Source organism: Erpetoichthys calabaricus, chromosome 9 (genome assembly GCF_900747795.2).
Source record: "Erpetoichthys calabaricus chromosome 9, fErpCal1.3, whole genome shotgun sequence".
Classification (NCBI taxonomy): domain Eukaryota; kingdom Metazoa; phylum Chordata; class Cladistia; order Polypteriformes; family Polypteridae; genus Erpetoichthys; species Erpetoichthys calabaricus.
Genome location: NC_041402.2, coordinates 43,866,109 through 43,880,260, shown reverse-complemented (window position 1 = coordinate 43,880,260; position 14,152 = coordinate 43,866,109). Strand labels below are relative to the sequence as shown.

At 41.9% G+C, this 14,152-nt stretch overlaps 1 protein-coding gene across 5 annotated transcripts in view; it reads right to left on the bottom strand.

The window, feature by feature from the left end:
- Positions 1 to 1,293: 1,293 nt before the first annotated feature.
- The window catches only part of bcar1 (BCAR1 scaffold protein, Cas family member), a 286,839-nt gene continuing 273,980 nt past the window's right edge, over positions 1,294 to 14,152 (bottom strand). For all 5 annotated transcript variants that reach the window (XM_051931679.1, XM_051931681.1, XM_028809398.2 and 2 more), the window contains 2 exons: positions 6,926 to 7,015; positions 1,294 to 3,257 (listed from right to left, as the gene is read on the bottom strand). In XM_051931679.1, the coding sequence (XP_051787639.1) occupies positions 2,748 to 3,257; positions 6,926 to 7,015 (600 nt within the window). In that variant the 3' untranslated portion in view covers positions 1,294 to 2,747. The remainder of the gene's footprint in view (positions 3,258 to 6,925; positions 7,016 to 14,152) is intronic.

Here is a 14,152-nt window from a genome sequence, read left to right as displayed (position 1 = left end):
GCCCGTGTGACATTTTCCTGTCAATCACCCACCCAGCCCCGCCCATCTGCAGGGTAACATATGCTGGCTGCTGCAGTACACGGTGCACCATTGACCACCTGTGCGTCGATTCTGTGGTATCTTATAATTCACATACATGGGCTCATCCACATGTGGGGCAGAGATCTTTATATGCATGACGTCAATCACAATAACAACTTCAGGAAAACCTGCGATCTACATAAATGCACTTTGCTTTAACATTACCTCACATGGAGTGGTGGGCAAATACATAAATCTGCGTATTACCCCAAAGTTTGGTGCAAAATGTGAGAAATGGTTGCTTGTGACAAGCCCAGATCATTGCTATTGCAAAGCTGCATTTTCCCAGTGGCCAAAAAATGACAGTGTGTGGCTTCTATGCATAGATGGAGCACTCACATGATGTACAAATTTTTTTACGAATATTATTCCATCTCTTTCAAACTGATACATATTTATGAGTTCATTGTTGTCTAGCATTTCCAAAACATTCTGCCCTTCCTGGGACTTCTTCTGGCAGCTCCTAGCAAGTTTGGACACCTCATGTGCTCCCCTAAATCCTGGTGAAGTTAGGAGTGTTTTCATAAATTAGAGAAATTCATAATCTGCCCAAATTTGCATCCGTTTGCGCCTTCTCTGAGATGATCAATAAATACGGGCACAGAATGACTAAAAGGAAAGAAGACTAAAAAGAAGTAAAAACGTTTGACTTGGCTAAAGATAAGAAGAGCGGTCACAGTGGGCCTTATAAATGCTTATTACCATTGGTATGTTGTCCTTCTGGATTTTGTGATTCTTTTTTTTTTATTTGATTGATTTTATTAAAATCAAATAACATTCAATACAAATAAATGAAGTTTTACAAAAATAGGTTCAAAACAAATAATTTTTTTGTGATTCTTTTTGACACTTTCTTTCCATAGAACACTAAAAACATTGTGACAAGAACACAATTTCACCCAATGATCTTGTCCATCCTATTCATCTCAAACGTCCAAAATAACATCAAGTTAAGATCTGAAGGTCCCTAAAGTCACACTCTCTACCACACTACTTGGTATTTTAATAATTATTATACCAGTCTTGTTATTTTTTATTTTTCTTACACACTGGCACTAATGGCCTTGGCCGTTGTTCATGATGAGTCTGTATGTCCTTCCTGTGTGCATTTGGGATTTTCCATCAATCGTGATGCTAAATGTATAGAGCACTATGAATTCAGCCAGAACAAGAACGTGTGCACTGTGATGGACCTAGCGTTGACTCCTGCTGTTGTTTTATTTCTTTGACCGGCAGTGGGGCTCCCTGATAGTTAAGACAATGGTGTGCTAGACACAAAACTGCCAATTCCACCTTCATCTCTAACACACTCTGTTGTCTCCGACTGAACCATTTAACCTTTTGACGCTCAGACTTTGGTAATATTTCAACAAAGATGTCAGCGAAATGTGCGCAGTGTGGATGTGTGAACGGAGTACCCTGTGCTGGACTGGCATTCTGTCTATGGCTGGGTCCTATTTAGCGTCTGATGACCCAGAAAATGAATCAATGTGTATGTGGTGTACTAAAACTGGTAATGAGAACAGGCCACTGGGCCCACAGAGCATTTCTCAGAGAAACCTGTGAGCCCATGCGCTACTTTAATTAGGCCACTTTTTAATTGCTTTCTTTATTCTTTGTGTAAAAGGCAAAAAGGCTTACTTACCTGGAGAGATGACCAGAACAGCTTGGACAATCTTTATGACCCAACTGTCCACTCTAACCCTGGAAGTCCCAATTTATGGAAAGAAATTGGATGAAAGGGCCAGACACTATGGGATAAGAATATGGGTCACAGGCCTTCAGGTCTTTCCAAAATCATTTAGTCCAACTGAAACGCACAAGGTCTACCGTCAGGCCTCAGATTCTAACCACCCTGTGGCATTCTGGCCAAGTACAGCTTGGAGGAGCAGCCATTTTATTCGGTGTCCCTGAATGAAAACAGTTGCATTCTAAAATTGTTGGAGACATCCAAAATTTCAGCCGTTTTTTTTGTTAAATATCTGTAAAGAACGCCAGTGAGGCCAACTATGAATCTCTGAAAGGCGTGTGACACCGAGATGGTCTGCACAATGGAGGACAAGACGCAGGGTTAGACAGCTGACGTCTTACCATGGAGGTCTTTCTAAAATGACAATCTATTTGTAAATCTATAAAGAAATCACCCTCCCACTAGGGAGGGCTGTGGCAAGCTCATTAGATGGTGGTAATTAGGACACGGCGCAAATTAATGGCCCAACTCCCATGGCTCGGCAATCTTAGGAATCCCCAGCTGTCTGATACCCATCAAAAGCTTTGCTCCCCCAACTGCATAACAAGCTCCTCTTGGAGGACGAAAAAAATAAAGCAATAAAGGAAAATCACTTGCTTTTCATTTTTTATATCATATTACAGGAAAGTTTTTTTAAAAACCTTACTTTTCATCCAAGAAGAAAACAATAAGAGGAGATCTACATACACGTGTTTGAATTTAAACACCCTTTGATTACTTCCTGATAATAATTATTATTGTAATAATCAATACAGTCTAAAAACTACACTTTTTCCTGAAATTCATGTATACCGTAGTTTTTCTTTTGCTTCCCTAGATTTAAATATATATAAGATTCATTTACAACTTGGCGCCTTTCCCAGTCCGAAGCGATTGTCTTTTTTAATAAAAACACAATTAGTGCCTCTGTTTCTAATCACATGGCAGCCAACTGGCTCAGCACCATTTTGAACTGTTGCGTGGAGTTTGCAAGGTCCCTCACTCGGTCCATCATGTCTTTGGCTGCAGTGGCTGATGGGTACTGCAGAGCAGCAGTCTTAGTAGTCACCACAATTTCCTTTAGCATTTCACAGAGGAGATTGCTGTGCTGTGTGACCTTGTTACGGATTTCAGGGGCCTTCGCTTGCCGGGACAGCGTGTCTCCAATGAATACCAGCTTGTGAGCACTAAGGATGACAAACTTGCTATGGGCCACAAAAATCTTTGGGGGCTGGTTGTTGTTGATGGAGGAGTAGAAAGCATCAATGGCGTTGGTCAGTGTGGTGATGTTGGCTTCACACTGCTCAGCGTAAAAGAGAAGCAGCTGCCGGTCACTGGGAGTCAGCCTGCTCCGCACCTGAGCATAGTGTGTGGGAGGCGTCCAGTTGGACATGTCGTTGTCAATTGGCCGGCTCACCTCCTGCTCCAGACGCTCAAACTGCTTCAGCTGTGAGGGGGGGAAAGAAAAAACAGGGATGAGTTTTATTAAAAAATGCACGCCGGGCTCCACAATGCCCCCTAGTTCTTCACAGACTGGATACTAAAAAAACATCAACAGAGTCGGCCCTGTATCACTATGGCAGTGTCTCCTCATGTGGCTGCTGGTGTTACGCTGGAGTTCCACACCAGAGAACCCCAACACATGGTGACTATACAATCTGAATTACTTCGGTCACCGCTGTTCTGACGTAAGTACAGTAAACATTTAAAGAGAAAGCAATGTGCCACAGCTGACAAAATAACCAATCACACCTTCACCCAAAAAAGTGCATGGAACAGTAGGACCACCTTGACATATTGTGGCCTGAACAGTCTAACTCAGGGGTGGGCAAAGTCATTCCTGGAGGGCCGCGGGTTTTTGTTCCAACCCAGATGCTTAATTAGAAAACAATCTGGTCTAACTCCACAACATTAAAAGCATATCATTTAGCAAAAAATGAAGATTAACATTTTCATTAAAATGTCAAGTGTTTTTAAATGTTTATACACACCACTAGCCGTGTAAGTCCGTGCTGTAAAAAGCCTGTGGTCCTAGAAAGTATTGAAATCGTCAGAAAAAAATTGAAATGTAGAGATGTCAGGTAATTGAAAGGAACTACTCTGGGTGTCTCTCTCCTAGGAGGTTTTGTTTTGCCGATGTGCTGACCTCGCTTCTGTATTCTCAGAGGTGTAACCCTTAGGGCTCATTTATACTTCACGCTCAGTGCGCGTACGCGCCCGCATCATGGCTGCCACGCATTTCCAGCATTCATTTGATGCGTCCTCTGAGCAGGTCCTCAGAAATTAACGCGACGCGTGCGTGAGTTGCAGTACTAGCAAAAAGTCGGGGGGCGCAGTGTGCTAAAAGTTGGAATGTGATGTCAGAGTCTCTGTTTACTATCTACATGTGACAGAAAGCCGCTTTGTGGATCCAACGAGATCGGTGTGCGCGCTTCGATGTTTGATGAATGGTTCAAAGTGGTGAAGCAAAATGCCAACATACAGATGCATTCGTGCTGCTTTTATATTCAAGCGTCGCATATTCCCTCACATACGGTCTTCTGTGCCGTCTTTTTTTCTAGGGCTTCCTCCGGTATTGACAGCAGTGGCAAACAGCAATAGACTGCCACACTGAGCATATTAAATGTATGATATTCCAACTCTCTGCACATTTAGAATCCTCAGATTTTTACTTGATATCACTTTCATGATGAAATGCATTGAAGTATGTATGTTACATTTTACAGATAAATCGGTAATTTTGTTTAAATAATGAATACTGTTAATTACACACAAGGGGGTGACACGGTGGCGGAGCGTTAGCGCTGCTGTCTTGCAGGAAGTCACGTCGTTGATATTCCCTGCCTGGAGTTTGCATGTTTTCCTGCTGGGTTTCCACAGTGTGCTCCAGTTTCCTTCCAAAGATATGCAGATTTGGTTACGCTAAAATGACGCCAGCGTGTATGTGTGTGCTTGTATTCACTTTGCGATGAGCTCATGCTCGTCCAGGGATTGTTTCAGCCTCACGCCCAATGCTTGCTGGAATGGACAAATCCTTGGACTGATGGATTTAATCATTAAACATCCTTTTCAGTGATATTGTGGTAAGGTGTCATCGGAATTTAATGGGTGTTCCAGGCAATTCACAACACAGCGAAGCCGAACCTGTTCTCCCCGTGAGAATATCTCGCATTGCTACCTGGTGGATTCCTCCAGATTTACGTAAAGTACGCGTGTAAGTATAAACAGTACAACGCTTGCGTAGCAGGAGCAGGAGCATCCGCTGCAGCATGCATTGCATTGCGTGAAGTATAAATCCGGCCTTACCCCGGCTCCACCTCTCTCTTCCGGGACGGACAGACACACACACACGCACACATTTCCACGCGTTTATATATAAGATGGGTGTGCTTTTTGACCGATAGCAGTAATCAGTACTTTGGAGTTGAGCTCTTTGTGTCATTGACCAGCCCCCAAATTCAATTTAAACAACAATCAACTAATGACTTCTTGTGGCACTAAGGATTACAGGATCTGATAAATGAGATGTCTTTCTAGACAAAACAGAATCATAGTCAAAGTGGCCCAAGTTTGGTACACCAACCTGGTATGGAGGTCTAATTGAAAAAAAAATCCAGAAAAGTAATAACTAAAGGCTAAAATTTAAAAAGCGTAGTTGAAGAAACGCAGCACAAGACACAAAGTTTAAACAAGACATGTGAAAACCGTAATGAGGTCTGAAGAATCGAGGTACAAAACATTTAAAAAGCAAGAGGTTCTAACTTTTGCCTAGAAATCCAATGTCCCTCACAAAGAAGAAATTGGTGGCCACACATTTATTTTTATTAGGATTTTATTGAAAGGCATGGAAGCATCTATCTGAAAAAGGCTGGGAGCACGAACATCATGAATGCGCCACGGTCTGGTCACATGCCAAATAACAAGAACTAATGCACTACAATAAGCAAAATGGAGCAGTGATTAAGGTATACAGTCATTAAACAAACAAAAAAAACATCGTGAAAAACATTTCTAAAGGCATCAGTATGTATCAATATTTGGAATAAAAAATCAAATATATGTTTATATGTTTGAATGATTTGGGGGTTTTGAGTCATCCTGAATCTAAAACCGTCATTTGTTAAGTTTTCCTGTATTTATGTGACACTGTTTGCTGTGATCACGATTGTCTTGCTTGAGATGTCACAGGAAGCTGTCTATAAATATTGTGGTGCACATGTACTGGGTTGTTCCTCGGTGGGTACAAATGCTCTTTAGTGACGGGTAGTTTCCAGTTCAATTAGGCCCTAGCACGAGGTTTGTTTCTTTGGATTTGCCCGTTTCCGATGTCAGCTTGTGATTTTGTTTTGCCTTTTGTGCCTGGCTACTCTATCTTGTTTTGTTTTTGGTATTTTTGAATCTCACTACTCCTTTTGACTTTGACTTCCTGCCCTCCTTGCATTACTTGGCCATCTCTTGCTTACAATAATCCTTGGACACTTTACGTGTCCTTAACAACATCAACGTCAAGAAACAGAAAGGACATTTTGTAAATGTAATCAGATCTGAGAAAGCGCTTACTCCAAAAATGTTGTTCTAAACAGGCAGATTAACATCTTGCAAGTATGTAACGCTATGTAATCAAAAGTCACTGTGATCACCCGATTTTATCTTTAATTAAACACATTTGTCTTCAGAAATGTTAATAATATTTGCATTTTTACTGCAATTTAATTTTGTTATTGAGTAGATAAATAATTGCTCAACTGAGATAGCATCACCTGTCAAACATATCTGATTGCCGTGTGTCCACTAAATATAACATCAGCTGATCCCTTTTGACTCTGAACTATGTCTCAGTTAAAAACTTTAAGGACAGCCATAACTTATGCAGTCTGAGCAGAATACCACATGAAAGACAATTTGCTACTGTTCACCTCCCTGCCCTCAGGACTACAATGAAGACTAACTGGCATCAAGTATTAAACGCCTGGCTTAGTCTGTTACCTCATCCGGTGTGGGAGGACTCCCTGACAACAATTAATCCATTTCATCTCAGTTTTCAACCAATGCCTGCTAGTTTTGTCCCATCGGCCAATAAGACATGACTATTTTGCTATTATCGATGTTCCTCACCTGCTGCTGCTCCAAAAGAGACTTGTTCTGCTTCATGATGTTTCCCTTTTCCAGAAGCTGCTTCTGATTCTTTTCGAACTCTTCTTTGCCCTACGTGCAAAGAGAAAGAAGCTTGGTAAAGTGGTTCAGACATCCTCAGGAGAAAAATTTCTTGTGTCCCACATACATATTTATAAGGAGGGGCATCACAATTTTTATAACAGAAAACTGGGACACAAGAAATGAGATCATTTTAAAGCAGGGCATTGTTATGGACTGCCAGGTAACCCTAACCTTTACTTATTGCATTATGCATTATATATTTATATTTAAGTTTCTTAATGCACACATGAATAAACATCAGGCTAACTCTCAAACAGAACAAAGTATTTTGCTTCTGCTTGAGAATGAGAATCTTCTAAAAAGGACTACTTTGCTTTTCTTGTCTTGTCTTAAAAAACAAAAAGTAAAGAAAATACATAAAGAAATTAACAAATAAATGGAAGACAAAACAGGAAGGCAGTTCTCCTGGTCATTGGAAATGGGCAGGGGTTGCCACTAGGTGGCACTCTAAGCCAACTTGATTGTAGACCAGTGCCACAACCTGCACCACTGGATATGCAGGAGGCTCATTTGAAAGGATCTAAGAGATTGGACACATCTCTTTAGAGATACATTGGGGAGCAGGGGAAGAATACAAAAAAGTGACCCAACAGGACAGGAGCGGCAAACGTGTATATACAGTGATAACATCTCTTCTATATAAGCTTTTCTACGGCAAGCACTGTAAAAGGTATGGTACTCTTTAGGCAGACTTAGGCACACATTCAGAAACACACAGCGAGTTAGTGGTGGGAAGCTCTGCCTGCCAATATGCACTGGAGGAGTGTGAACTGGCACAAAGGAAAGTTTATTGATGTATTAATAAAAAATGACCGCAGAGTATGTGACAACTCAAAATAATTCACCATTTGTCCGTTCGGCCGCCCATTACAGCATCTTTGGGAGAATCGGGCACATGGCAGGAGCCAAATGGGATACCATTCTATTTTCACACAAGAGGCACACTTGGGCACACTGTGATAGTATCAAGTTTCCTATCAGACTAACCGGCAGATCTTTGTTATTTTGTTAGGAAGTCAGTCATTGAAGAAACACACGCCAGCATGAGGAGAATTTGAAAACACTGACCAGAAAGAGATTTGAACCCAGCTGCATTAACCTGAAAGCCACCATGTTGTGCTACATTCCCTGGAGAAAACCTGAACCAGCCTAAGGAGAACACACAAACTCCACACAATGACCCGACATGGATTTGAACACAGACAGCAGTGTTACCCACCATGATGTATTACATTATTTTGACTGCACCACAATTATTTCTTAACACACAATGTAAAATCAGCTTTCATTTTTTTTTTGGCTATGGTAGTGACAGAAGCATTTTTTGAAATCTGTATAATATGAATAGAAAATGTATAATGAATTCTGTATTTTTTGCTACATCAGGGAATCCATTTTCAAACCTAGTGATGCAGTTCAGGCTTGCAGAAAGCTGATGCCTACCCTGGCAGCTCTGGGCCTAAGGCAGAAACACTGGCTAAATCACCAGTCTGTCACAGGTCACACTCATGCACACACCCATGCCCAATCTCACTGGGCCAATCTAGAGACACATCACTGGTAGAAAAACCTACGTAGACATGAAGAGAACATGATGAGAACAAGCAGACTCTACACAGGCAGTAAACAGGCCATGACTCAAATCCAGGACTCTGGAGCTAACCACTGCACTGTTCAATCAGACTTTCTGTAAAAATAATCTCACTTAATGGTTATCCAAGATGTACAGACAGTGAAATAAATGGCTAGCCTGAAATCGAAGTACACAATACGAATATGGCCGAAGACTTCTAAAGAAAGCAAATTTCCTTTCACTTCAGACAAAATACCTCATTCATGTTACGCGATAAAACAAAGTTGATTCCAAAATGGTAAATTTACTGTATAATATTTGAAACAAAGGTATTCTGCACATCATCTCGCCTCACTAGGATATGGATGTTTGAGGTGGTGGGCTTCAGTGCAGCTGAGCTGCCAAACAGAATTAACACTGTGGCCCACTAATGAGACACGGTTTAAAAAATGGCTTGAGTATTGGAACCTCATTTCAGCCATAGCTGCTTTGATTCTTGATTGAGGAGACAATTTTACATAATGGCCATAATTAATGTGTTTTTGGGTGACTGATGATGTAAATCAGGAAACAGAAAAAATGTAATTATGAAAAAAAGAACTGAGTCCAGGCACGGCACAGCAGTTTACAGCTTTCATGAGGCCAGCTGGTTGGTCGCTGTGTTGGTTTCTCTGGTGCTGAGGGCCCCCACACTTCAGTCGGTGCTTCTCATGCCTCTTCTGCTCACTCCCAGTAGAGTGCACCCCCACAGGAAGGTGGATGAATGCACTGAGTAACTGGAGCCTCTCTTGTGAATTGGCACTCAGACCCTCTCTGCACTGCCGCAATTAGTAAATCACTGCCTTTTGTTTATCAGCCCTGTACAGAAAAAGTGATGAAGTCAGCTCAATGCTTAATCAGTCTGAAAGAAGCACGACTCTATTAAAAATTAAGACTTTTATACTCTTTTTAGCAAAAAAAGATGTTGTAGTTAAAAGGCAGCTGAACACGATTGGATCTTTAGCAATTCTGTGTCAAGCGCTCTATAGTTCACATCTGATCTTATGGGATGAGAAAGTCAAGGGCCTGCAGAAAACTGGATGATGACTTCTTCTCAAAGATTTTTTTGTACCTTATACTCATTTCCACAGAGGCCACGTCACATTAAACAATTTTTTTCCAGTGATTTTCAGTCGTTTATAATACTCTTAGCAAGTCGGAGGCAGTCAGCAGCACACTCCCATAACCTTCAGTTATGTATGCTGAAACCAATGAATGCTCTTCCGGAAGTACAATGAAAACAACAAGGAATAAGAAACACGGATGCTTTGGACATCACAAACAGAAGAGAAGCTTGTCTGTCTGACATGTCGTGTTTTATGTAGCACAACAGAATGGGGAAAAACAGGGGCAAAGATCTGAGCTGAGCTTGCTGTACCTGTTAACCCTTTGTACAGAACCAGATCCATCAGGCAGCACACAAATGGTTGTCAGAAAAAGGGGCGAGCAAAACTGTGCTGAAAAATTGTCACGCAGTTGCTAAACTTAACATGCACAGCAATTTTCACTTGTTTAAAAATTGACATGGTGCAATGATGAAGTCAGCAACTCAACCGGCAAGTATGACACATCCTATGGCGAAATGTGACGTTGGCTTAAGACACTGCATTGTCAATTTGTTTAGTACCATCAAAGCTCCCCACTGACAATAAAGATGAAATTCAAGACACTTGGCATCTCATGCTGACAGGTTCCCACATGAACCTGCAGCCACAGTGTTTTGATGTGTTCATAACAGGACAGGATACTTATGGGTCACTAACACACTCTTTCAGCAACAACAACAACATTTATTTATATAGCACATTTTCATATAAAGAATGTAGCTCAAAACACTGTATCAATCTTTGTATCACCCAGAGTACTTAATGACTAAAACCACAGAACAATTACTTCCATACTTTTAAAATGGTTTAGTAGGTGAAGTGACACTCTCAGATTAAAACATTGGTTTAGAGCTGAAGACTGCTGAAACTGCACCCTTGTGTTTGATAGATCATTGCTGGCCACTAGGCTAGGTACAAGACTAATAACAGGGTTACGTGGACATACCAGTCTAAAGATGCAAAGCTCACCAGGTCTGATGGTGGCAAAGGGGCTTTAGGATAACAGATTCTCAAAGAACAAGATGAGTGTTCTTGTGATGAGTGTTCTTCAACTCTGCAAGAGTTGAATAGTTGAATCAAAACAAGTGATGCCCCCAAAGCCATCAAATAAGAAAATAGGGTCTATTTGATGGGTGCATGTCTTACAATAGTGGGGCACCTTGTCTTGGGTTTGTTTCTGCCTTGTGCCTGATGTTACTGGGAAGGTCGTTGGCAACCATAACTTCTATATGGATTAGGTGTGTTCTTAAAAGGATGGATGATGGCAATGATGACCCTGCATTTTTTATTTGCTGGGGGTGTGTGGTTGAAAGTGTCCCCATTCCTGAGTTGTGGCCTGCTTAGAGTCTGATGCTGCTTGGATAGGCTTTGGGTCCACATCAGTGTGTTCAGTAAATCCATGGGTGGATGGTTAACTGTAAACTAGGCTGAACATTTCCTTGCCCTGTTTTTTGGACAAGTTCACAAACCCTGATTATTCTCCATCATCCATCCAACTCCAGGACCCTGACTGTAGCTGCTGACAAGTGACTGGCAAACACAATAATGTACTGGATTGCTTATAAGATTTTACATTTTTAAAAGTATGGTCAGATGTAACTCGAAACTCAACCAACAGAGTTTTCACTGCACAGGAGCACATTAGTTAATCTAAACCTTGATATAACAGCACTCATTATCAACAGAATAAATAAATGTGTCTAAAACTGAGGATACACACTGGTGTAGGGGTTAGCACTTCTGCCTCACAATGGTTCAAATCCCTGGCTGGTTTCTGTCTGTGTGTGACTTGTACATTGTCCACATGCCAGTAGAGGGTTTCTACGGGGCTCTGCTTTCCTCCGACATCTGAAAGATTTGCAGGTTAGATTGTGTGGTAAATGTGCCCTGTGATGTACTGGCACCTGATATCAGAAAATGACCTGACCACTGCTGCATGAAGCTCTGCATGGCAATGCCTGTGACTGGTTCAGTGAAAAAAACAATATTTGGCATTATACCCATATCAGGTGGTCACCAAAAGAGGCTGCACAAGCCAAATGAATGGCTAGTTTCACAAAAGACTGACATACAGAAAGGAACAAATAAGCAGCACAACCAAAACTGTCCTCCAAAGAAGGTCTTCTGCAGTGCTGAGAAGCTGATGCCATTATAGAAATAAAAAGAACAGTCTTACAGGCTTCGGCAAACGCAAGCTCTGCATGAGTATTCAAATAAAAAGAAAATCAATTAAGCCTTTTGCATGAAAGGTGCTCTATAAAATATTGTTTAATCAATCAGCCTGGATTCCAGGACTGACAGACTGATCGAGTAAGCATTTTTTCACTGAGCACCTGTCACACGATGGGCTTTGCATGTACAGTACTGAAATCTGTATTGAAATTTTCAACCCTTTATCAGTGAAGCAGATGCAATTTAAGTAGGAAACAAGCTTTCTTGGATTTTCCAGGTACAGGCAGACCCCGGGTTACATACGAGAGAGGTACTGTAGGTTTGTACTTAAGTTGAATTTGTATGTAAGTCGGAACAGGTACATTATTTTAATAAATGCTATTTTTGACCGACTGTAACCAAGTGCTCTGCCAATGAATGATGGAGTTTCACCTCTCTCTCTGACTTTTTTATTATTTCTACTTTATTTTCAATGGTGATGGTTTTTCTCTTCTTTACTGTATCACCAGCACTTGCATCAGATTTGTGTTTCAGAGACATTCTTGAAGGGTGAAGACAAAAGGCTAAGATGGGCTCTTCTGCACAGCACTGTACACGCTATCACAGCAGGCAGGCACTAGTCATCAACACGTCTGAAGTACTGACAAGATACAACTTCCTGCTATGTACGTAACAGTACAAGCAGGCTTGCTATTGAGAATGAATGGGGGCAGCGAGGGGCGGTTCATCACCAGCCCACCTCACAGTCACCTGCACTACAGTATGATGTAGAACGAACATGGTGCGGCCAAAGGCGAGTAGTGAATTGCCCAACCCCAATTCAACAGGCAGCCATTCGAGGCACACTACAATGCTACCCCCGTCGCCCTGTTCAGCCACAACCGGGTCACCGCTTGCAGCATTACCAGACGTGTGCGCTGGGCGGGCAGTGAAACGCCCTCCTCCGCTCCATCCAGCCTGCGTTCAGTCAGGAGAAGTAGCTGCGGTGGCGTACTGGGCGGGCAGTGAACCATCGTCCTGCACACGAGTGATAGCTGTGGCCCCGGTGACTATGGACCATGGGTCACCGCTTGCCGCCAGAAGCCGCCCAAGGGACACTACACTGCGCGAGCAGCAAAATCATACCCCTCCAGCCACCGCTTACAGCATCCCTAAGCCGAAGATGACGGAGCGGCAGTTACTGAGGTGCATGCATCGCAGCTGCGTCCTCCTTCGTAAGTTGTAGGTCAGATGTCTGTAACCTGGGGACTACCTGTACTCTGGTTCCCCAACAACGGAGTGGGTTGCTTACTTAAAATTGGTTTGGTGTTGATTATGTGAGGGTTTGGGAATTAATGCACCCTGCTATGGACTGGTGCTTCACCTGGAACTTGTTCCAGGTGCTTCTGGAGTATGTTCACTTAGCCACAACTCTGTCACAGAATAACAGGTTTACGAATGCATTAGCAACCATTTCAGAGTGCTTTGGGGCTGACAAGGGCAACATATCTGAAAGATATTGTCAAAAAAGGGAACTCTTCATGGCTTTTCAATTCAGAAATCATCTACAACACAATCAACCTACAATCATCTACCAGAAAGACATAGCAGCACCTGAACCTGTGCAGAGGAGATCAACCAAGTGCATCCAAGGACTTAAGGAAATGTTCTACTCTGACAGACTCTGGGAATTAAACCTATTTAGTCTCAAGCAGAGGAGCCTTTGTGAGGACCTAATCCAGATCTTCAAAATTCTCAAAGGCTTTAACAAAACAGATCCAGCAGCATTTTTCCAACTTAAGGGTGAGTCATGTATATGAGGATACCAGTAGAAATTAACTGGAAGAACATTTAGGAATGAAGCTAGGGAGGACTTTATTCAAAGAGTTGTGGGAGTCTGGAACAAACTACCAAGACTTGGGAGTTGAAGCAGAAACCTTGAGAACCTTTAAGAAGTATGTGGATGAGATACTGGGACAGCTAGCTGTCAGCTAAACAAATGGGGTAAAAGTCTCCTCTTGTCTGTTCAATTTGTTATGTTTTTATGTTCAGACATAGTCAAATGCTACGCTAGGATCAAACAACAACAGGAGCCTGGTCCTAACCAATGGGCATGCTTTACTTAATCTGCATCAATATTAAACTACATATATTTTGTGGGCAAATGAGGCTCTTGTTTATGATACATTTGTAGCGCAACACAAGACTAATAAGAAAATACTTGAAAAGCATGACTATTGGATCATCAATGATGTC